The 23618-nt window shown below is 38.2% G+C and overlaps 1 protein-coding gene across 5 annotated transcripts in view; it reads left to right on the top strand.

Annotated features, from left to right (window-relative positions):
* FRY (FRY microtubule binding protein) overlaps positions 1–23618 on the top strand; it is a 216918-nt gene that overhangs the window by 156865 nt on the left and 36435 nt on the right. For 4 of the 5 annotated variants that reach the window (XM_063101924.1, XM_063101923.1, XM_063101922.1 and 1 more), the window contains exons 46-53: positions 80–250; positions 4007–4147; positions 6897–7076; positions 8827–8988; positions 11260–11334; positions 13830–14000; positions 20136–20336; positions 20896–21057. In XM_063101924.1, coding sequence (XP_062957994.1) covers positions 80–250; positions 4007–4147; positions 6897–7076; positions 8827–8988; positions 11260–11334; positions 13830–14000; positions 20136–20336; positions 20896–21057 — 1263 coding nt within the window. The remainder of the gene's footprint in view (positions 1–79; positions 251–4006; positions 4148–6896; positions 7077–8826; positions 8989–11259; positions 11335–13829; positions 14001–20135; positions 20337–20895; positions 21058–23618) is intronic. The other variant, XM_063101926.1, reaches the window with a different exon arrangement.

Here is a 23618-nt window from a genome sequence, read left to right as displayed (position 1 = left end):
AATTTACAGCAAAATTGCTAACATTTATTCCTATTCATTAGGATATTTTAACCCTGATTGATATTTCTTATCTTAAAAGGTTTGTTTGGAAGAGAAGAACCCCAAACTTTCCAATCTTGCACATGTTATGACTCTTTATAAAACACACAGCTACACGAGGGACTGTGCCACGTGGGTCAATGTGGTCTGTCGCTATCTTCATGAAGCATATGCTGACGTTACCTTGAATATGGTGACCTACCTTGCAGAGGTAAGCTTTTAAACTAAGGATAAACTCTGTTATAGCTTCCATGGGTAAAATACTCACATAGGTAAATACTCACATACACTCTTTCCATTTATTATCATAATGCTACTAGAATCATTTTCAATCCTCACAACCCAGTCATGTACATATTATTATAGTAAAGGATCTGAGGCTCAGCCAGGTTAAGTTGCCATGAGTTTAAGGAAGCAGAGCCTGTCCTTGAACCTAGTTACAGCTGCGTCCAAAGCTTAAACTCCTTCTATTTACGTTAATACCAGTCAGTGCATGGCAGAGGTGAGAAAATTTTATCCTAATTACTCTGAGTATTAAAATCTTATTTAAGGAGTTACCGTGTGGCTTGATACATTTAATAGTTGTTTGTTCTGAACTAATTAACAAAGTATGCATTCTGAAATAAACTTTTTATCTTCACCTTTTCTATTTGTTTTTTAAATTGGAATGAAATTTTCATCATCATATAAATGTTTCTAGCACATTTGTTACAAACCCCTACTCTGACTTGCATGTACATTGGTGCTAGAAATACAAAGCATATTGGACAAGAGATGAAACATATTCCATTTGGCACTTCCAGTCCCCAACAAGTTTAGTACACATGGTCATGAAATCTATGAGGCAAATGACTGATCACAGCACTTGTGTTAGCATTTCCGGTGTTGCTTTTTCTTCCAGGATGTACATTCATACCTGTTGCTAGGGCCTTCCTGAGGAGATGAGGACCATTCATCCTAGTTTTTCTTTTAGTTGTGTCACCATCCAAGTTCCAGAGAGGTTAAAGAATCCACCATTTTCTCAAAGGCTCCACAAGACCGAAAGAGTCTACCTGGCAGAGGGTAGACCCCCCATCCATCCCCAATTATAGTTGATCCTGCAGGATTTTGACTTGCAATACAGATCAGCAACATGAGGACTGTATTCAGACTACTGATAGCCCAGCATTCATTTGCTCTTTCCATACCTGCACCCCTGGCCTTTTAAAGAACCCCTCATAAGTGCCAACCTGCTGCTTTTGATAATCACCTGGTCACACCTGTCCCAGCAAGAGTTACTAAGCAAGCAGACTTGTACCTTAGCACACAAGTATGGGGAGAACCACGCAAACACCCCACCTACAAAGGCAGACAAGATGATGCCTGTTTTAAAAGAAGATGAAGTGTGAGATAGCAAGGAGGCAACACGTATTTGGATACTAACCATCAAAGTTTCAAAAATGCAGATGGGATGTGGTATACACACACAATGGAATATTATGGAATATCGTTCAGCCTAAAAAGGAAGAAATTCTGACCCATGCTGCAACATGGGTGAACCTTGAGGACATATGCTAAGTGAAATAAGCCAGACACATAAGGACAAATATTATATGATTCCACTTACATGAGGTGCATAGATAAGGGAAATTTATAAAGACAGGAAGTAGAATAGTGATTACCAGAGGCTGGAGGCCGTTGATCATGGAGAGTTATCTCATGGGTCCAGAGTTTCAGCTTTGGGTGATGAACAAGTTCTGGAAATAGACAGTGGTGATGGTTGAACAGCAATGTGAATGTACTGAATGCCACTGAAAAATGGTTAAAATGGTAAATATTATGTTACGTATGTTTTACCACAGTAAAAAATAAATAAAAAATGGGTTGCCTAATTTGTTCTATTCAGCCCTTGTCACAAAATTGTCACCAAAAAATTTATTAAGAATTAACCAATTTTCCACCATACAAAACATATATTAACTTCTATTTCAACTAATGACATGTCCTTTGAGGTCTTAGCCATGAACATACATAAAGTGTTAACGAACTTTTGGTCAGTATGTCCACTAAATCTGCTCTGTCACTTAATACTGACTTTGTGTGTGTATTTCCATGTGTTGACATAGCTCACATTGTGTTGTTTTGAGTAACTGTAGAATTGTATCAGGTTAATGTAACCCAGTTTGCTTAGTTCCTTGCATTCATCATTTTTTCCATTACAATTGGTCCTGTTATGTAAACATTTTATCAAATGATATTGTATCAAATGATATTTGGTTATGTAGACCTTTTATCAAATGATATCTGATATTTTATCAAACAATAATTGATTTTAGTAAATGATGTTAACTGATTCTACATTTCCCAAGATAGAACGATCCAGCCCACGGGCGTGGGTACATGAATATGTTATTTAGTTATTCAACACATTTGAGAAATTGGTCTTCACAAAGACTTTCCCAATTTACAATACTGCAAGACAATGTATAAATATTCTTGTTTTCCCATATCCCCACTAAATTTTATCATTCCGTTTATTTTTTTCCACTTTTATACTTTTTATTAATATTTTCAAATTACTTTCTTAAAATATTTCCTTTCTAGTGAAGATATTTATTTTTCCGCACAATAGATTTACGTAATTGTTTATTTCCTCATGTGTTAACCACTCAGTTATTTCCTCTGACCACTTTTGATGTGGAATTTCAGTGTTTACTGGGATCATTTCTATCAATTCTTTACTTTGAGCTGTAAACTTTTAACATAATGTCTGTCATATATATTTGTTCTATTTTGCTTTCCTTGTAGATAATATCATTGACTTTTTCTCCTGATTAAAAAGCAATATACATTCATAGCAGAAGATTTGGAAGGTATAGAAAAGTTTTTTTAAAAGAAGAAAAAAGAAAAGGAAAATCACCCAAAATTATGTTATCTAGAGAGATAACACTATTAACATTTTGGGGGATTTCTTTCCAATCTAATTTCCGTATAACACACACATTCATATTAATGTTGGCATCACCTATTATGTAGACAATTGTGTCTCCTTCATCTTCCACTTAATGTTATCTGATGTCCTTTACTATCTTTAAAAATGTCATTCTATTAACTACATGATATTTCATCATACAGTTTAACGTTAATTTATTTGAGTATATACATTTTCCTAGTGTTCAACATTTAAATTACTTACAGAGCTTTCTCTCTTTTTTTTTTTTAACATTCACTTGTACATATCTGTGGGGTACAGTGTGCTGTTTCAATATGTGCATATACCGCACAGTGATTCACTTAGGGCAGATAGTACAGTTTTGTACCCATTAGTCCACCACTTCTCCTCCTCCCTGGCTCACCCCTCCCAGCCTCTTGCAGAGCTTTCTTATTTTGTGTATGATCTTCTTTTACCACTATAAATAATGGCATGGTGAAATCTCATACATAAATCTTAGTGTTTATACCTGGTCGTGGAAACATTCCTAAAAGTGTAATTACTATTTCAAAAGATATGGACCTTTTCAGAGTTCTTGATCTTAATTGCCAAATTATGCAATTTACATTTCCACTGGTGTGTAAGAATACCTGTTTCCTTAACTTCTCGCTAATACTGAATGTTATCAATTTTTAATCTTTGCCAATTTGATATCTGACAAATTGTCTTTTTTGTTTTAATTTGTAATTTTTGATAATTAGTGGTGTTTGATGCCTTCCTTTCAAAGGTTTTTTTTTATATTTCATTGTGTGAATTTTGTGTTGATGTATCCAGACCATCCCACATTGCCTTCAGTAGTTAGGATTTTTTTCCCCTTCCTAAAGAAATGTGCAATCATAAAAGTGTTGGACAAAGGTCAAGGGTTCAGATCCCTGTACCAGCTGGCCACTGGGGGGAAGGGGGGGGAGTCTGTCCATAAAGGTGTTGGAAAACACGGGTGCTCTCATGCAAAAACCTGATGTGAAACTGATCCGGGCTATACTTTGTCTCTGACAGTTGCTGGAGAAGGGCCTCCCTAGTATGCAGCAGCCCCTCCTCCAGGTGATCTACAGTCTGCTCAGCTACATGGACCTTTCTGTCGTTCCTGTCAAGCAATTTAATGCGGAAGTTCTGAAGACCATTGAAAAATATGTGCAAGTGAGTACAACTTCACTTATGATCCAGGATGTTTCTGGAGAGTCGTTCCTGAAAGACTGAGGCTTTGCCTGTAGTTTGTACTTAGCTACAAAGCTGTATGGGTCTCAGGCCACACATTCATTCCTTGATATCCATGGAACAGTGAGGAGAGTCAAGAGCGGTAGTTGACCACACCCTGGGTAGTATTCCAAGGAGAAAGACAGGACCAGGCCCTAGCATGATCCTGACCTTCAGAGGACACATTTCTGCCTTTGGGGGCTAAAGGCTAGGGAATAAAAACACAGAGCTGGCTGGGAGGGCTGGGGAAGTGTGTTATTTGCAGCATCCCCCTTCAAAGAAGGAGAAGGAACATGCCTGTGTGCCAGGTGCTAGGCCAGGGGTTTCAACATGTAAAGGAATATTCCGTTAAGATCACCACTTTAGAGTTGAGGGAACTAAGGTTAAGAAGCTTGCATAAATGAACTCCAACAAACAAACAAATATGTTGGGGGGGATAAATAAAACAAGATGACAAAAATGTGAATAATTGATGATGAGTGCAAGGGAGCCATTATACAAGGGGGGTCTCTGTGTCTGTGTATACTTGAATATTTCCATAATAAATAATCTTTTAAAATTAAAAAAAAATAGACTGGCCCCAAGATGGAGCTTGTATTTGATCCCAGATCCACCATCTCCAAAGCCAGTGCTTTGTTTCACTGTACAGAGCAACCCTCCCAGCAGGACATTTGGTGAACATCAATAAACACTTACAGACTGATTCCTTAAAGCCATATGCTCAGACTACCAGAAAAAAAAAGAAAGAAATGGAAAAAAAAATAAATATCAAAAGAGGAAACAGACCAGAGCAAGTTTCTAGAGACTGGAAGTTAATCCACAACACATGGATACAGACAGAAAAAGAAAGCCGCAGGCCATGGGAGCTGGGCAGGGCCACCGGGGGTTAAGAGCAGAGGGCCAGGATCAAGAGCATGGCCAACCCTTCCTGCACATCTTCTTTGTTCCTCTATTTCTTCTCAAAAGTGTCCTTGGCAAGTTGCAGAATTCAAGGGCAAATGCTAGGTTTTCTCTGGTTAAACTCACTGACAAAGCTACACAGCATAAATGTTGGACATGTCTTTCTGTCTTCACTTCACCAGTCACACCATCTATGGAAATCATTTGATGCTAAAAGTGATTTCCAAGCACCCTTTTTTTTTTTCATTTTTTAAGTTGCATTGCTCCAATTATACTTGTGCCACATGGTGGGAATTCAGTAACTGTTTCTCACTTCACCTCACTTGCAGGGGATGTGGGGTCAGTTCCCATCTGTCTACTAATTGAGTGCCTCACTTCGTTGTTTTATCGTGGTGCCCACTCTGTTCTAGGCCTGTGGGCCATCTCTGGTGCTCGATATCTTACTTTAAATGATGGCTAATTTCATATTCAGATCTTGACAAGGAAGTTGTGCGAAGTTAACAGGGAAAGAAATGTTTATTTCATGTGCTTTTACTCTAAGGCCTAGGCAAATAACAATAATAATAACAACAACTTCTATCAAGTTGGTTGATCTATGTTGAATATTTTTATGGGAGAACCACCTCTCCCACATCCTCAGTCTGACTGGGGATTGTCAAGGAGACAAAGATGGTAAAATAAACTGACTCTTAAAGGCAAAGTAGGTGTTTGAGAAGCCAGTAAGGAGAGGAAAGACTTTCCAGGATGAGGGAATAGCATGACTAAAGGCACAGAGGCTGAGACATTGCCCGGTTTGGTGAGCTCTTGCAGTAGCCTGGGGGAGATGACCCCTGCAGGCCATGCTCAGAGTGTGGGCTTCACCCTGTCCCCCAGAGGGAGCCCTTGAAGGCAGGGAAGTAGCTTGGTCCAAAGAGCTCTAGAAAGGTCACTCTTGCTGGATGAGATGGACTTAAGCAGAGGCTGCAAGCAGAGAGTCCAGTTAAGAGGCCGTTAAAATAGTCCAGGCAAGACTGAAGAGGATTCAACTGAGCCGGTGCCAGCAGGAATGGAGGGGAGGGAACAATTACCAGACGGAGGGAAAGAGGGGAGTTAAGAATGGCTCCCAGGGGCCGACCACGTGAGGCACTCAGGAGAGTGCGGCGCTGGGAGTGCAGAGGCGCTCCCGCCGCCCAGGTTCGGATCCTACATAGGGATGGCCGGTGCGCTCACTGGCTGAGCGTGGTGCGGACGGCACCAAGCCAAGGGTTGTGATCCCCTTACCCATCACAAAAAGGACAAAAAAAAAAAAAAAAAAAAAAAAAGAATGGCTCCCAGACTCTTGGTTAAATAATGAGGAAGACATTAATTGAGAAGGAAAGAGGGCTGAGGGCAGAGCTCAAGGTACCCAGGAAGCAAATGGAGCAACAGGAGCCAGAGAAGTAGGAGAAGGACAAGGAAAACGGGAAACTGGACATGGGGAGAGTTTTGATAAAGAGTGAACAGTCAATAGTATGAAATGCATGGGGGTCTTTTTTGTCTCCCAAATTAAGGAGGTGCCTCATTAGCAAAAGTGATACCTCATAATTTTAAACTCATTTATTTGAACATGGGCAGTATTAGTCCTTTTTTATCAGCTTGTTTCCTAAGTGTAGCTCATTTTATATATAAATGGTCTTTTATGTCACTTGCTGTTTTCTTATCATGGAATTTCCTGCACTGTTTTAAGTCAGTGAATTCTGACTGGTCATAAGTTTCAGTAGAGGTGCATTAAAATGAAATTATTTTTAACCCTCGAATGTCTTATTTCCTGCAGAGTGTCCACTGGAGAGAAGCTCTGAGTATCTTGAAGCTGGTAGTGTCACGATCTGCCAGCCTAGTTCTGCCTTCCTACCAGCACAGTGACCTCTCCAAGGTGGAAATACATCGTGTGTGGACCAGTGCATCCAAGGAATTGCCTGGGAAGACCCTGGACTTTCACTTTGATATTTCAGAGGTATTTAGCTGTATTAACTGTTTCTACTAACTTGAGTGTGAATTTATAGTAGCCAAGGTCAAAAGTAGTTGCCTAGAGAAAAGGAGACTTATTTTACATTTATTTTAAACAAAGATATCTAAGGTCTAAATTAGGTTCTCTTTTTTAAAGAACACATTGAGTGTCATATTCACTGGGGCTCTGAATTGGCAGCTTTTAAAGGTAGAAACTAGCCTCAGTTATATAAAAAATGATTGTTAAAAAAAGATACTTAAAAATGGAATGATCTTAAGCATTTTAAACCATGACCTTCATTCACTCTTTATCTAACAACTGTTGCACCTCCATGTCCACAACCTTTCTCCCTGAACTATAACCAGGCCAGCAAATGATTGAGATTGACAGGAATCCAGAACCTGGTGGCTTCCCGAAGCCACACTGCATTTTAAACAAATAAAATTAAATTCTTGCCATGGGGGGCTAGGAGAGGGGTTGGCCAGGGACCCAAGCTAAGGAGTTGGGAAGAAAAGAGGGCAGAAAGTGTTAAGATTTACCTGCTGCTCTATGAATAAACATTTGGGAAGCCAGTACTTATTTTAGATTAAGATATAAAATAACTTTGCTTTTATCTCTCTCTTATCCCATGACCCATGAGCCCCCATAGCAGAAACTTCACTCTGTTCATCTTCTAAACCAGGGCATGGTAGGGAGTCTGGTGCATAAGTAGATACTTAATACATATTTTCAAACACTGCTGAATGAATTAATTCACTTAGAAATAAACCGGATCTGCTTATATTTAACTTGTACTATCAAGTAGTTTATATCCAAGTTGGGTTTTTTGACACAATAGTACTCATTGACCTTCTATCATTTCAGTATTCAGGATGAGAAATTATTTTGCTGCCACTGTGATACCTGCATCTATATTTAGTATATAAATGATATTGAGGTATTGATTTAATCCTTGTCCATATTTAGGTTTTTTTGTTGTTGTTGTTGTTTACATTGCTTGGGGGGAAGCTATTTTTCTCTTAGACTTGAGTTTTTTCTGCTCCAAAGAGGTACAGAAAACGTACAGCCATTCAGCTGCACCCCTGCCTCCCAGAGACCCAGAACTGCTCCAGAATGAGGGGCCTTGGGGGCCAGGTGTAGAATCACCACTCGGTTTCTGCAACCTCCAAGGGCAGCCTCACAAGCTGGTGTCTGCAGAGGCTAAAGTTTGGGAGGTGTCACTTACGCAGCCACTACATTCCAGGGCTCTCAGGAAGTGAAATTTCTAAAGTGTTGCCATAGTACCTGACCCTGACTTCATTCATTTGAATAACTGAAATGATATAAATAATCTAATACATTTTTAAATAATTGAGAATATATAAAGATTGATGATTAAAGGCTGGAAAGAGGGGAAGGAATTTTAGTCTCCTGTTATAACTCTAAGAAATCCTTTTAAGTTTAAACATCTGAAAACTATTTGCTTTCCTGCACATTTTGTTTCTAATCTTTATCAGTGGTTTCTAAAGCATGTTTAAGAATAAGCTGTTGGATTTGTTTTCTGCTGCTAAAGACAGTAGGAAAATATTGAAGGCGCAAAATGATTCAGAACATTTGAACATCACGAAAATGAGCCTATTTGTAACACTGAACTTCTTTAATCTGATTTGGAATCTGATAAACAGCTCTTGGTTGCTTCTGGGTAGAGCGGTCCCATGTACCACAGAATTCTTAATGGGATAGAAGACGGTGTGCTTTTGTATTCTTTTTTTCCAAGACGCCAATCATCGGGAGGCGATATGATGAACTGCAGAATTCCTCTGGGCGTGATGGGAAGCCCAGGGCCATGGCTGTCACCCGGAGCACATCTTCCACTTCATCAGGCTCCAACTCCAATGTCCTTGTTCCTGTGAGCTGGAAAAGGCCCCAGTATTCTCAGGTATCAATCCTAGACTCACAGAATTGGAAAGGAGTTTAGGGGACCTATTGAGCCCAACTGCCCATGTGATACAGGATTCCTCTGTTCACCACCCCAGCATTGCCATCTAGGCTTCAACACTTCCAGCAATGGGGACTCATGATATTCCAAGGGAGCCTGTTTTATCTTTGAGCAGCGCATTACATTGACTTGAAGTCTGACTCTTGGTTGCCTCTACCCATTTCTTCTAGTTCTCTTAAAGCTTAGGAAACAAAATCTGATCTCTTTGATGTGGCAGATCTTCATTTAAAGAAATCCTTCCCCTTTGCCACTCACCCAAATGAGTCCTCTTTTCTCTAAATAATACATCCTTAGTTCTCCCAACCATTTCCATAGGGCTTGGTCTTCCACAGGGTTGACAGGGCTGTACACCCAGAAACCATTCTGGCTGCTGTCACCAGAACATGCACTCCTATCCTGGTGTCCATGCACAGGCTGGGCCACACAGAGCAGAGAGGGCTGCCAGATCTCTCTGTGGTTCTGTTGTTGCAGCCTAGGACTGCATGCACTCTATGGGTGACTGTGTCACAGTATTGATGCCATCAGGCTTACTGTCAAGTAAAACTCCTGCATTATTCAGAGGTCTTTTGGTCACATGTGACAGAAACACACTGAAAAATTACTTTAAATGCAAAAGGAATTTATTAGCTCATCTATTTCGGCTTCAAGAACAGCTGGATCTTAGTACACCAAATGTTGGGGACTGGATCCCTGGAGTCTCTCCCTCTCCTTCTCAGTGTCCCCACCATCCCTTCCCAAAGTCTTAGCTGCTGTTTTCCCCTCTGTTGACCTCACAGGCAGGCTCTTGCCATGTGAGGCACCAGCAAGCTGCAGCAGTTCCAGATTTACATGGTCTTCGGCTCTGATGATTTCAGAAGGAAAGAGGCTTTCCCTCTTCTGACATCCACAGCAATTCTAAAGGACTCCTGCAGGGTGTGTGAGCCAAAGCTTCACTCAGTGGGAGAGGAGCCACTCCCAAGATTGCAAAAAGGGACTGCATTCCCAGAAATAGGCAAAGTGGGTGCAGGGCAGGAAAACCATCCTCTGCATGCCCAACAGGACCCCCTTCACTCTCAAAAGTGAGAGAAACGGAGCATGCAGCTTAGTGCCTGCTGGAACATAGCAGGTGTTCAGCGAGCGTTCAGTTGTTGAGAACTTCACTGGAAAAGAGAAGAAAAATGCACAGCCCAATTCCATGTTTTTCTATATTGATTTCTTCCCAGAATTGGGGGAAGACTTGGGGAAATAGTTTAGTAAATTTCCTGCTATCCCTCAACATCGAGGTCCTCCGGTCTCTGACTTTGAAAAGACACAATATTGAGTAATTTAAAAGGATGTAGCTAACCAAGTTCCATTAAGAACAAAAATCTAAGAGTGGTATTGGCCTCCTAGCAGTTTCCACAAACTTAAATCAGATGGGACGGGGTGGGGCAGTCATTTTAAAGAGATTAGGAAGACTGCTTTCAGAGCAGTACTGAAGTACACTAACATTTTTTTTAGGCTCTGGTTACTCTTTTTATTCTCATCTCACCAGTCATTCTGAGACCTAATGTATCTATGTCATTGGAAAATGTGATGGTTTATAGAAGAATCCCCACATTAAGGGGCTGGAAAGTAAGGTTCACAAAGAAAACCGAAAGGAATTGAATCTGTTTAACTTTAGGAAGAATAAATTGAGAATGATTTAATATGGCTTACAAGTAATTGAATTTTTTCAATCTGTGGAAAGTAAAGTTATTCTCCCATTTGAGAAAAATACACTTGTGCTGTAGCATAATAGATTTAATTTAGTATAAGGAAACCCTTGCTAATACAGGAAGTCGTAACATACAAGAAAAGATTATCAGGGGGAGTAATGGATATCCACTGAAGAATTTAGGGATTGATTTGCACACACACATCCCACCGTGGAATGACTTAGATCAGGACTGTACTCATTTTAAATTTTCTAACAGTCACCTTTAAAAAAAGTAAAAAGAACAGAAAATTTTAATGACATATTTTACTTAACCTATCTAATATTTTATTTCAACATGTTATCAATATTTTGCAACTGTTAATGAGATATTTTACATTCTGTTTTCATACCAGGTCTTTGTGTATTTTACATCTGAATTGTCACTGTCTGCATTTCAAGCATTAACAACCCTGTGTTGGTTAGTTGATTTTGTATTAGAGCACATTTGCTCACAGGACCCCATAATAAAAACCTACCTTGTGTTTCTTTTCCAGAAGAGGACAAAAGAGAAGTTGGTGCACGTCCTATCTTTGTGTGGCCAAGAAGTAGGATTAAGCAAAAACCCATCAGTAAGTGCTATCATGTTTCGCAGTCATGTTGGTATCATATCTCTTTGGCCTGGGACTGTTTTTGCCTGTGGTCATATAGTTTAGATGACTCAACTATGACTGACAAGTATGAAATCCACCATCTAGATCAAACCCTTGGATTGTTTCTCCCTGCATCATCATTTTTAATCTCACTGTTCAAAAACAATGAAAGATTTTTTTGGCTGTTTGCTCCAGTTTGTCTATGAATACTCAGTTATTTTGTTTTAATTTCTTCGATTTTTTTTTCATAAATATTCCCAGACTTCCTTAAAACACATATGCTAAATATCCATTGTGCCACCATGTATGCCACCAGGTATTTCAAAAAGTTCATAAAAATATTCATATTATCTTTCAAATATATTTTTCCACAAATTTTTTGAAGTACTCTTGGATGCTAAAAGCCCTTTAGATGTAATTATACCCTATATACACACAATTCTTACTGTGGTGTTATTTTACTTACATATAACAAAGATAAGAATAATGACATATTATGTTTTTCTTATAAAAACTTCCACTGGTGTTACAGTAAAAAATCAACAACACGCTATTAGGCTTTTGAATGAATAAATGATTGAAGTATTATAAGTTTCTGAAGCTTTTATAAAATTGAGAAAATTCAAATTATGTGTGTGAGTATTAAGTATCAGGGTCTGGTTTTGCCAAATATTTTTATTTCATCTATATCACAGCATCTTTGTTATTTATGAGAAAGAAATAGCAAAATAAATAATTTTCCAAATAAAGTAAGAATTAGCAATCAAATTTCTGGGTGGAGTGATTTTAAAAATCCCAAAATGTATAACACAGTTCATGACCAGGTGAAATACTAGAGGCTCATAAACACTTGCTAAAGTGCAAATTGATATTTCTTATATTATCATTTGGGAAAGCATCCCAGCCAGCCATCAGCTGAGCTTGGCCTCCATTTAAGTCACCTTTTTAGTGTTATTGGTCAGTGGGTTTGTTGCTGCTCCTGTGACATTATTTAGGGCAGAAGGGACAGTGATGGCAGCACACAGAGCCTCCTAGCCACAAGGGAGAGGAGGAGAGCATTTTGCCTCTGCAGCGCATACAGCACTGCCATGAGGGCTATCTCTTAACCACCGCTGCGGTTGGCACCTTCTCCTTCAGATTCATACGTCTGCCTCTGCACTGAGGCCTGTCCTGCTACAGATAGTTACGTGGAGTCCTGTACTAGTGAAAGAAGCACTGACCAGGAAGGGAGCCTGCAGCCAAGGAAATCAGAATTCTTGTGTTGTGTCTCTCACTAACTAGTCGACTGGCCCTCGGTGCTGTGTCTCTCACCCATTTGCGATCCCTGTGCAAAACTGTGTGTCGTGTGCCATTTTGTGAGAACACAGTGCTCATTATATTATTCTTAAACACTAGAGAAAAAAAGTACATTCGCAATCCATTTACTCTTTTCACTTTTAAGAGATGTTTATTATATTTAAATTATCATAAATGGTTTCCCACTGTTCAAGGAAGACTAAGATATTAAATGATTATATAAAGAATACTGTTAATTTTATTTAATATCAATCTATGTTCAGTAGAGGCTGGATAGCAAAACATTTAGGTTCGATCACAGTTGATTATTTCTACAAAGTTTTATTAAAATGAAAGTAAAAAGAACCTGGAGGCGGCTGGTTAACTCAGTTGGTTAGAGCACGGCCTTGTAACACCAAGGTCAATGGTTCAGTTCCTCATGCCCAGCTGCCCCCCAAAAAACAAAAAAAAGAACCTAAATATAGAAGTTAATTTTAAAATATTAACATGCTAAAGATGTTTTGATTTGTTTAAATAAACAGGACAGGAACGTAAGTATAAATTATAAGCATGTTTGCTCAGCTACTCTTCTGTAATTCAAATGAACAAATTCTGTAGCTACTCTTCTGTAATTCAAATGAACAAATTCTGTACTTTTTGGCTTCTGTTTCTTATTTCTTACCAGTTCCTGGTTTATCTCTAAAAGGGTTAAATCCTTTGCTCTTGCAGTTTATTCTACAATAACATATCTTAGTATCAGCAATCCTTTAAATATTACTTAAATGCATTTGATATGTATGCGTGTGTGAAAGTGTAAAATTTCTAACCTCAGTTCAGAAACAGTGGAAAATTTTTTTGGCTACTTCAGTTTGTCTGTGAACATATGCTCAGTTGTTACACACACACACACACGCACACACTCACACTCACACACAGGGTAGTATCCAGTCTTCCTCCATTACAAGGCAGTGATTTGACTCTTGAACATTTTCCTGGTGCATGAACTACGTCTTTGCAACGAGTTTAATCTGAAGGCACCTGTCCAACATAAATAATAAAAGAACATTCTAAAAATACCCACTTAAGGAATTAGGTGTGTACTGGAAATAGAGTGCTATGAAGAGCCAATTATGGTTTTTCGTAGCACAAACACCCAAAGGGAGAACAGTTTCTCAGGAGAGGACTCTTTTGATTTGTAGGTGATTTTTTCATCGTGTGGGGATTTGGATCTGCTTGAACACCAGACAAGCTTGGTGTCTTCAGAGGACGGCGCCCGGGAACAGGAGAACATGGACAACACAAACAGTGAACAGCAGTTTAGAGTCTTTAGAGACTTCGATTTCCTAGATGTGGAGCTGGAGGATGGAGAGGTACAGTATATTCTCTGTAAAAATAGTCCCTTCAGCCTTTGCCTTGACTAACAGTTTCTTTTTACCTGCTAAGTAATAATTTTTTACAACAAGGTCTTTAATTGGAAAGCTGTAAATTTTATTTCAAATCAATTTATTCATAGTACAGCGGCTTAACTTTGGCAAAAGTTACCACACCCTTCCTGTCTGAGCCCAGGGCGAAAGCTGCCAAGTTATTTCTAAATGTCAAAGACCTGACTTTTAATGACCACACAAAGACTGTGTGTGTATAGTCCAAAGGTGAAATTTAAAAAAAAAAATAAAAATCACAAAAGCATTTCAATTCTGAGCCTTTTCATTGGTACCTGGGTAAAATATGCTAAGCATTTAATTATAGTAGACATGAAGTTGCTCTAATTCAGTTACTTAAAAGTTTGCCTGCTACAACATGAGATCAGAGCCTGAGGGCTCCGTTATTTTTGTGCCGTGTTTGATGAAATCATTAGAACTTAAAATATAACACACATGAGAGAGCTCTTTGCTGTGCTTTAGGTTGGTGGCTAGCATTCCAGACACCTGGAGCAGCTGAATTCAAGTCTCAACAGGCAAATGCAGATTCATTAATTTTGAATGATAATCATGGTAATCAGATGCTTTCCACTATGAATCATGTTTTTGAAAACTGGGGTTGGAAGGAAGAGCATCACTCCCGATCAGTCACCTTCATTTCAATAGCTTAGGGGCATTTTCCAGCTGAGAGGCAGTCTTTTGCCTCATGGGATAAAACTCAGTTCACTGAAGTGAGATTGGCTTATGCAGATAAGCCTGGTACTGAGCCTGCTCTCCGTGCTGCTCGGCATACATCAGCTCTCCTTTAACTAAGTGCACTGTGCTTCCCAAAGGGCTTTCTGCTAGTCTTACAATTAAAATGGAGGCCCAGATTCAAAGCTGATCACGTCTTGTGGTGGTTAGGCACCTCCTTACTTAACTAAAATGGAAATGATGCTTCAAGTAGCTGCTTACCCTCCCTAAAAGGATATTATTGCTGACCAACCTGCTTATGTTTAGTTGAGGCCAAAGAGCTATCAGCTCTCATCCTCCCTGGCCCATGACTACCCTGGATGTGTGTGCCAGCAGCAGAGAATCATGTCCTCAGAATAAAGAACATTTTCTTCACCAATTCTTTCCCTGGAATACAAGTTTAGCAGACCCTGTCCTTAAAGAGTATAAAGGCACTGACTATAAGGCATCCTTAAAATAAGTGCCAGCTTAATTTTCAGCTTGAATTGTTCCAGAATCACTAAAAAAGTATTGCAGTATTCTGTTATCCATAATTAGTGATAGAGAAAACATTCACTAAATGCAGTGAGGAATGTTTTAAAAGTCTAAAGCAAAATACAACTGTTTTGAATACTTTCAAAATGTCTCTGAGCTGGGGCTTAGAGCTCAGCACATGTCAGAAGATTAGCTTCCTGATCTGGCAACTGACCTAATGTTTGTTCTTAGGTTAGAATTCAAGCTTGAGCACCTTCTTAATTTTGGAAATTAAACTAGGAAGGGAAAGACTGATGAATCAATAGAGGCATCATTTTCCTGGCTCAGCCAGAGAAAAATATTATGTGAAGTGACCTAGTAGGAACGATACAAAGCAGAGGAATCAGGCACAATTTCAGAACAACTAACAAATTTAATTTCTATCAAAATAAAAGAGGGAAAAATCTGAGAAGCCCATCACTTAAAAATAAATATTACACTAATGTTTTTCGGGGACAATAAATAATGAATACCGTACCTTCCTTCTTGTCTTCTCTCTATTGTCCTAGCCAACAACTAAAAAAATCACAGTGATTATTTTCTTTTATGAATAAGATTTTATGAGAAACTCAAGGGGGTAAGAGTGTAAATAATGTAAAAAATTTTATTTGAGAGTCCAAGTAAAATAAACCATTTGAGAATGTTTTGCTGCTACTCAATAAAATTATAAGGGAGTCTAATGTGCTTAGAGTGGTAGAGTAAAAATGCTTGGACTTGGGAGTCCAGCAGGTCCAAGTCTGAATTTCAACTCTGCCACTGACCTAGCTGTATGACATTAAGCGTGGATGCAATTTCCTCTTGACTTCTGCTTCTTCATCTATTAAATGGGTATAATAATACCTGGCTGCAGAGTACATATGAGGATTAAATAAAATAATCTATGTATAGCTTCTGGTATAGTGTCAGGCACGTAGTTGGCATTCTAAACGTTAGTCCCCTTGTACTGTCACTGGAGAATAATTTTAGTATATCCTCATCAGAGAAAATTAAACATATTTGGCTTCTCAAAACACAGCTGTCAAAAAGGAAAGACTTGTCATCTCTGTTCCTTTCCATTAAATAATCTCAGAATCTATTGAATAATATCTGTAAGGGTTTGCCCTTTAACTTTTCAGTCTCTAAAAGCTGCTGGGTCTTTGCTATTTACTGCACATCAGCAGCAAACAGATCATGATCACAAACACTTTTATCTTTGTGAGCAGTAGCAAGTGATGCCACCTTTTTTCCCAGCTGATGACCTTCATTTGTTTTCCCATGACATTTAACAGTTTTCTCACAAATACATATTTAGGAATTCCAAAAAAAAAACGTGTTGAGGAGACCAAAGTTGTCACTGAAGTAGAAAGCTACTCCACAGACTGTACTTATGGTTTGTTATCCCAGCTACATCACCCACCAAGAAATTTGGAATTTCTGATATTTAATACTGATTTTTCTCTTTGGGGTTAGTGTATATTTACCTTTTTTTAAAGTTGCATCTACTGCAGTATATGTTGTTAGCATTATTGGTGGTTGTGTTAAACTAAGATAAATGTACTTCAATATCTTTAATATAATTATTTTACATAGACCTTTTATTTGTTTTTCTGTCTATTCAATCTGCTACCCAGGAACTTCAGGTAAGATGATGCTATTTTTAATTCATATATGCTAGTAGATGTTTTGCATCATTGCAAGTTTATAACAACATAATTGCTTTTTTCCTCTCTTCCAGCATATGTATGCTTATTGCGTGCATATTTCCATTTAGGTGTGTGTGATATAAGAGGTATTTTTCTTGGCTATATGGAAATATTTTCTAAAATATAAATACAAGATTTTTAAAAATTTTTTTAATATGTCTAATTTTGTAAATTGCATGATTATATCTCTTGAGAGAAAGTGAGTTTTCAAATATGATCTATGAAAATCCTATAATTTCTGATTAGGCAGTTGTACAACTAGATGGATTTTGTTGTTATATTCTTTTATTAAAAGTGAAATCAACAATCTGCATCTAACGATACACCATGTACACTTCCAGTCCAATCCTTTTGTCTTCCACGAATTAGAAGCTATATTTGTATGGTGACTATATAAATTTTCATCCAAACCTAGGCCTTTTTGCAAGTAAGAGGGGGTGCCAATAATAGTCATGCCTAGACAACAGTCATAAACTGGGATCATCCTTGGAAAACTGACCTGTATCACTATATCTATGTTATGTCAGACTTACTCCAAGTAGCTATTTTTGGGGAAACATATTTTGACCACAGTGCACCCAAGTTCATTCAGCAACAATTCTTGTTTGACAGAGTTCCCATATGAAAAAATTATTTCAAGGAATTATTTCCAACATGTCTAGAATGGCCAATCATTAGTACTTTCCCATCTCAGTATAAATCTTGAGTAGTTTTTAAGTTTGATAATGACATATACAAATTGTCCATCTAGAATAGTTAGCCATTCTCTACATTTTCTTACTCATAGAAAACCTGGCATAATCAATAAAATACTGTTTTGTCTTTTAACTTTGTATGTAACATAAATGCAAACCTAACATTGGGGGAGAGGAAGGATGCAGAGTGACTCCCCTGTTGAAGTTTTCCTGTGCCATGCTGAGAAAGTCTGATTGTCTGTTAATCACCATAGACCTTGACTGGGGCTGGACCACAACACTGCTCCATCTTAACCCCTCAGCCACCACCAGGGAATCCATTTCAACACTTTGCCTCTAGGGGAGATAGTGCATCCTCTGCCAAGACAGGCAGATCTAAATCTTGCAAGAATAGCTTTCCCTGCCTTCCTATTCTCATGCCTGATTGATTCAGGTCTTCACCAGAGCTGCCACCCAATCAGCAGAAGCAGCAATCTACACCTGGTGTAGCGTCTCTTACCGTAGATGTCTATATTGCTCTGCAGGCTCACGGTTCTATCACAGGTTCAGTGTAGGAAACCTCCAGAATTGTGGCTTAAGATAGTTTATCCAACCCATCCATTCATTTGGTACAGAGAATCAGTTCTGTGAATTTATGTTTATGTATTTCTCCCTGTAATTTTCAGTCTTCTTTTTACTCTTTACAGTATTCTCATTTTTGTTTTTTCCTTTTTTTACACATCGGAATTTCCTTTTCTTCCCCAAATTCCTACATCTTTCACTTTTTTTTTTTCCTATTTTTTCACTGCAATAGCTATTTTTAAATCCTAACACAGCACTTAGCCTTTTTCTACCTGGAAAGAAAAGTATTTGATTGTAATTTATCACAGCAGATACAGATAAAACAGACACAGCTTGAAGGTACAGATACAGATAAAACAACAGATACAGAATATAAAAACCATATTCCACATCTGCTTTCACTTTATAATCAGACAGCCCTAACTGCAATTGCAAATGTCATAAATAGGGATTAATAATGATAATGATTTCTCTATCATACCCGTTGCCTTCTACCATGAATAGCCAAAACACACTTTGGAAAAGCTAAGCATCTATTATACAGGTTGAATATACTTTATCTGAAATGCTTGGGACCAGAAGTGTTTCAGATTTTGGAATATTAGCAGAATACATATTAGTTGAGCATCCCTAATCAGAACATCCAAAATGCTCCAATGAGTGTTTCCTTTGAACGTCATGTCTGCTGAAAAAGTTTCAAAATTTGGACCATTCAGATTTCAGATTTTTGGATTAGGGATGCTCAACCTGTATGAGAGATCTGTGAGAATGGCAACATTTTCTCATTAGGAACCAGAAACAATAGGCCCTTCAAGCAAAGGAAAATCAATTAATGCTCACTAAGTTTAACAGTAATTTGCATCTCTCTTATTTTATGCTGTTCACTCATCAGAAAAAGTTATTTCAGTGAACAATCAGGCATTGTTTCAAATTACCAATAAATGACTGAGCTTCTGTGCTAGATTTAGTTCAGATTATCTATTCATTTAGGTTAAAATTTGCTTATATGTGGGCTGGACAATGTTTTTCTTTCTATCTTAGTGGAGAGAAAAATAAAACCCAAATTAATTTCTAGAAAAAAAAATTTTATGTTAGTCAAATAAACTTCTTTAATATCTGATGGTCCATAGAAAAAGTCTGAAATACAACTAAAAGCTTTTATAAACATATGGCCGCTTAGGCCAGTTCTCAGTGAGTCAAAATGTACAAGTCGGCAATAATACTTGGGACTGAGCACATTTAAGGCCCAGGAAATTAACTATTTTCCATGTTGGGACAACTATTTAAAGATGAGCCTAAAGCAAAAGCAAAGCCGTTGCTGCTCTGGCCTCTGTGTAGTGCATGATCCATCAGACTTTGCCCAGCTGCTCTCTGATATTCTTTAACTTTGCATTTTATCTTTGAAAAATGCTGTAGCGGAAACAGGCTGGAATGTTTACCTAATGCTCTTCTACTTAATACCCAAAGGATTCTGGAATGTGCTACAAGCATAGCTCCTACTTTTTTTCCTTCTGAAATCAGTACTAAACAGGGGCTGGCAGGGGGTGGGGGAGACACACCTCTTTTGAAGTTGTTTAATATTAGTGGTCTATTAATTGCAATGTTTTGAAAACACAGTTTGTAGGGTTTACCAAAATCAACTTTTAAAAAATGTAATAATTACCCACCATGCCAAAGAAAAGTATTTAATCACTCGTACCTATGACTTAATATGCATTTACGTGAAAATAGCATGCTTTTACTACTTTTCCCATCAGGTAAACAGAAGTTTCAGTACCAAAGTAGATGAGGGCCTGAGGGTTCCTAATGACAGTATTTGTTTCTAAGCTATGATTAATTGAATGTGCGAAAATGTGCTGCAGGAGGATTTGGGCATAAAAACCCAGCTGATGGTGTGATTTCAGGGTGAGAGCATGGACAATTTCAACTGGGGAGTGCGCAGGCGTTCTCTGGACAGCCTGGACAAGTGTGACATGCAGATTCTGGAGGAGCACCAACTTTCAGGAAGTACTCCCAGCCTAAATAAAATGAACCGTGAGGACTCTGATGAGTCATCTGAGGAGGAGGACCTCACAGCCAGCCAGATCCTGGAGCACTCAGACCTAGTAAGTAGCAACTCTCTCACTGTAGGAATTGGGAGGCTTATTTTTTGGAATTAATGCTGGAGTGCAATTTCCAGTTGTAGCTAAAGAAACTTTCCACTGCTGCTGAACTAAAATTTGAACTGTCAGGTGGTGTCTAACTGATTGTAACCTAATGCTTCTCTCTGTAGGTTATAAATGGAAACAAATGCTGGGGTTATGTTTATACACCCCGAAAGCCATCAAATCTGTTAACGTCTAGATTTTTCCCAAGTAACTTTTATTGTGCTGGAATCTATTTTAAAATCCCTCAGACATCTAAAGTTTTAGGAGACATGATAGACATTTTGAGGTGGTTATCTGAAAATACAGGTATGGGTGTTTTAGAAGGCTGCACCCTAGTACAAGGTTGCCAGCTACTACATTTAAGGTCCAATAACAGTGAAATAGGGACGTTAAAAAATTAATACCTATCAATCAACAACTAGAGAACAGTGGTTTGTACTCTTAGGTAAAGAATAATTAGAGCTTTTAAAGAATGGGAACTTCATACTATGTTTTATTTCCTTTGCTTTTTAAACAGATCATGACCCTCTCCCCCTCTGAGGAGACTAATCCCATGGAATTACTCACCACGGTCTGTGACTCGGCTCCCGCTGACCCTCACTCCTTTCACAGCAGAATGGCTAGCTTTGACACTTCTTTGCCCGATATGAATAATCTGCAGATTACTGAGGGTTCAAAGGTGAAGAGATTTTGGCAATTATGGTTGTAGATTCCTTAAAAAGAAAAAATCATTTCAAATTTCCTGAGAATCTTTCGGGGGTCAAAAGTAGAAGGACAAAAGACATCTTTGTCTTTCTGACTTTTTTGAAGAGACTCAAGTGTGCACTTCTGCCCATGTTTTGATGATGTTTTACCTCACACACTTGATCAGCCGTCTTTTTCTTGGTGGAAAGAGATCTGATTTGAGGTCTTTTTAAAATGGAACATCTTGCATGAGCACTGCTGATGGATGGCAGAACAAACTGGCGTATGTCTGAGACCACTGTGACTGGGAAACTGCTGCTCTTTGTCATGACTTTTATAAAACAATATGCTAAGTGAGGTGTGGGTGTATGCATGTATTTGGGGGAATTTTTTCCTATGTAGGAATTATACAGTTTGTAGGACTTATACAATTTGCGCATTGATTCAATGCTCACCCTTTGGCATACTATCAGAATTTTTAATATCAATCAGAGTATTATGCCAGATTTGCACAGAATTCTCTCAGCCAGATTCTATGAGGGGAGAGTTAACCAATAATATGATTTCCTTATTTTTAAAGGCTGGCTTTAAAAATAAAAAAATCTAACAGTATATATTTCATTTAAAGTTTATTTTATCAAAATTTCCAGAAAATGTCCTGTTCATAAAACTATCCACTCACACTCTGTGCCCACATATATGCCCATCAGTATAGAATGTTATTTCCTTATATTAGAAATACCAAAATAATCTACTGCTGTCAGGATAGAGAAAGCTTTCTTTATCCAGAGTTTGGTTATGATTGTGTAAGTCTGAAAGAGAACAAAATAGAAAAAATGTTATAAAAGTATTTTCTTTCTGACACTTCTAATGGAAAAAATATAATACTGGCTATTCTGTATTGTTTTACAGTGCACTAAAAACAGATCTGAGATCTAGAAAAATCTGTGTGCTTTAAACCAAGGGCAATGACCAAATTGCAATTACCTTAAAATACTGAAGCATAAATAAGAATTATTTGTAAGATTTCCCCCATTGCAAAGGGACTGTGATCAGGATTCTTGCAGTTAACAGAGCCAGTTTATAGCCAAAAAAAAAAAAAAAAGGCCCAGAAATAAGACCTTGTCTAGGTTAAAATGTCAGAATCCTAAGATTAAGAAATTGAATTTCATGGAAACACCACCACAAAATACAAGGGTACTTCCAAAAGTTCATGGAAAGGTTCATATTTTAAATTCTGTTTTTCCGTGGACTTTCTGAAGTACCCTCCTGTATATGAAGTTATTAGCATTTGATATTTCTTAGTGTTGTGTAGTCGTTTTCTCCGTTTTTCTATTTCGAATGCTAAAACATATAGTTGTCTCATAGAAAGCACTGTGTAAGTGGTAGAAATCATTTAATTCTATTGAGGAACGGTTTATGCTCATTTCTGAAGAGTTATCCCAGTTTTTCACTTGAGTAATGTCTGTGATGTTACAAAGAAAAAAAAGATATTTATATAAGAACTCAGCCCTTCCCGAATAGATTAAGTTAATATACACTAACAACCTAGACCAGTCACCAGTGGGCAGCCTCACTGGCACCACTGTAGTTTTAAAAAGCAGAAAGAAGTAGATATGGATAAGCCTCTGTAAACTCGGTATTTACAAGCAATTCCTCCAAAGACATGAGATATCCTGTTTCCCTAACATATCTTTAACATTCTTGTTAATTTTTCCTGTTAATCCTAAATTCAAAATAGTGTATACTTAATGAGTGGCCAGATGTTAACCCATGATAAGGCTCTAATTCATATACATTTCTGTTTTGCCTTGACTTTGTTTTTAAGAAAATGACTCACTGAAACGTGTACATGTATTTTCTTCCTCTCCTCTTCTGATCTGTAATCCAGTTGCCTTCCTTCCTCTCATAAAGAACAATCAGTTCTCCAGATGATTTCCCCCTGGCCCAGGTTCAAGCCCAGCCTCTTTTTCCATTTTACTTGCTATGTCTCTTTCCTGCCTCTCACTGATCCTGGTTCTGCCTGCCCTCGACCTTTTTCATTTTACTGCTCGTTCCACATTTTGCAGCAAAGTGAGAGCACACGCTCATATCTGTTATCTTTAAGAGTGTTCTCAAAAGTAAAGTCTATATATGTAAGTGATCGTAGAGGATTTTCAATGCAGAAAGGACTGTCAACCAGCAGGCTCAGTGAAGAACTCTGGATCACTCGTGCACACTACGGATGTTTCCTGAGCATCTACTATGCCAGGCACTGATGATTCTACATTGTAGTTTTCATTGGTAAAGGGACCCTATATTGGAGAATTGACACTGGATAAGCTTGCTTTAGAAGGCTGGGGTTGTACTGGAAGGATTTCTGAATCCGAAGGGGGTGTTTCTTGTCCCAGTACCAACTCTGATTATTGACCTGTTATTAGGCAAGTCCATTTCCCATGCGGAGCATCATTGCTTCATCTGTAGAATGTGAAAGCTGGAACAGGGGGTCTCTGTGGTCTTTTCCGAGTTTAGCATTTATGTCTCATAAGCATGGGTCAAATATCATAATCTACTGAG

The sequence above is a fragment of the Cynocephalus volans genome, chromosome 7, assembly GCF_027409185.1.
Source record: "Cynocephalus volans isolate mCynVol1 chromosome 7, mCynVol1.pri, whole genome shotgun sequence".
NCBI classification, from domain to species: Eukaryota; Metazoa; Chordata; class Mammalia; order Dermoptera; family Cynocephalidae; genus Cynocephalus; species Cynocephalus volans.
The sequence above is the reverse complement of the archived record's forward strand: the minus strand, read 5'-3'. Positions and strand labels throughout refer to the sequence as shown.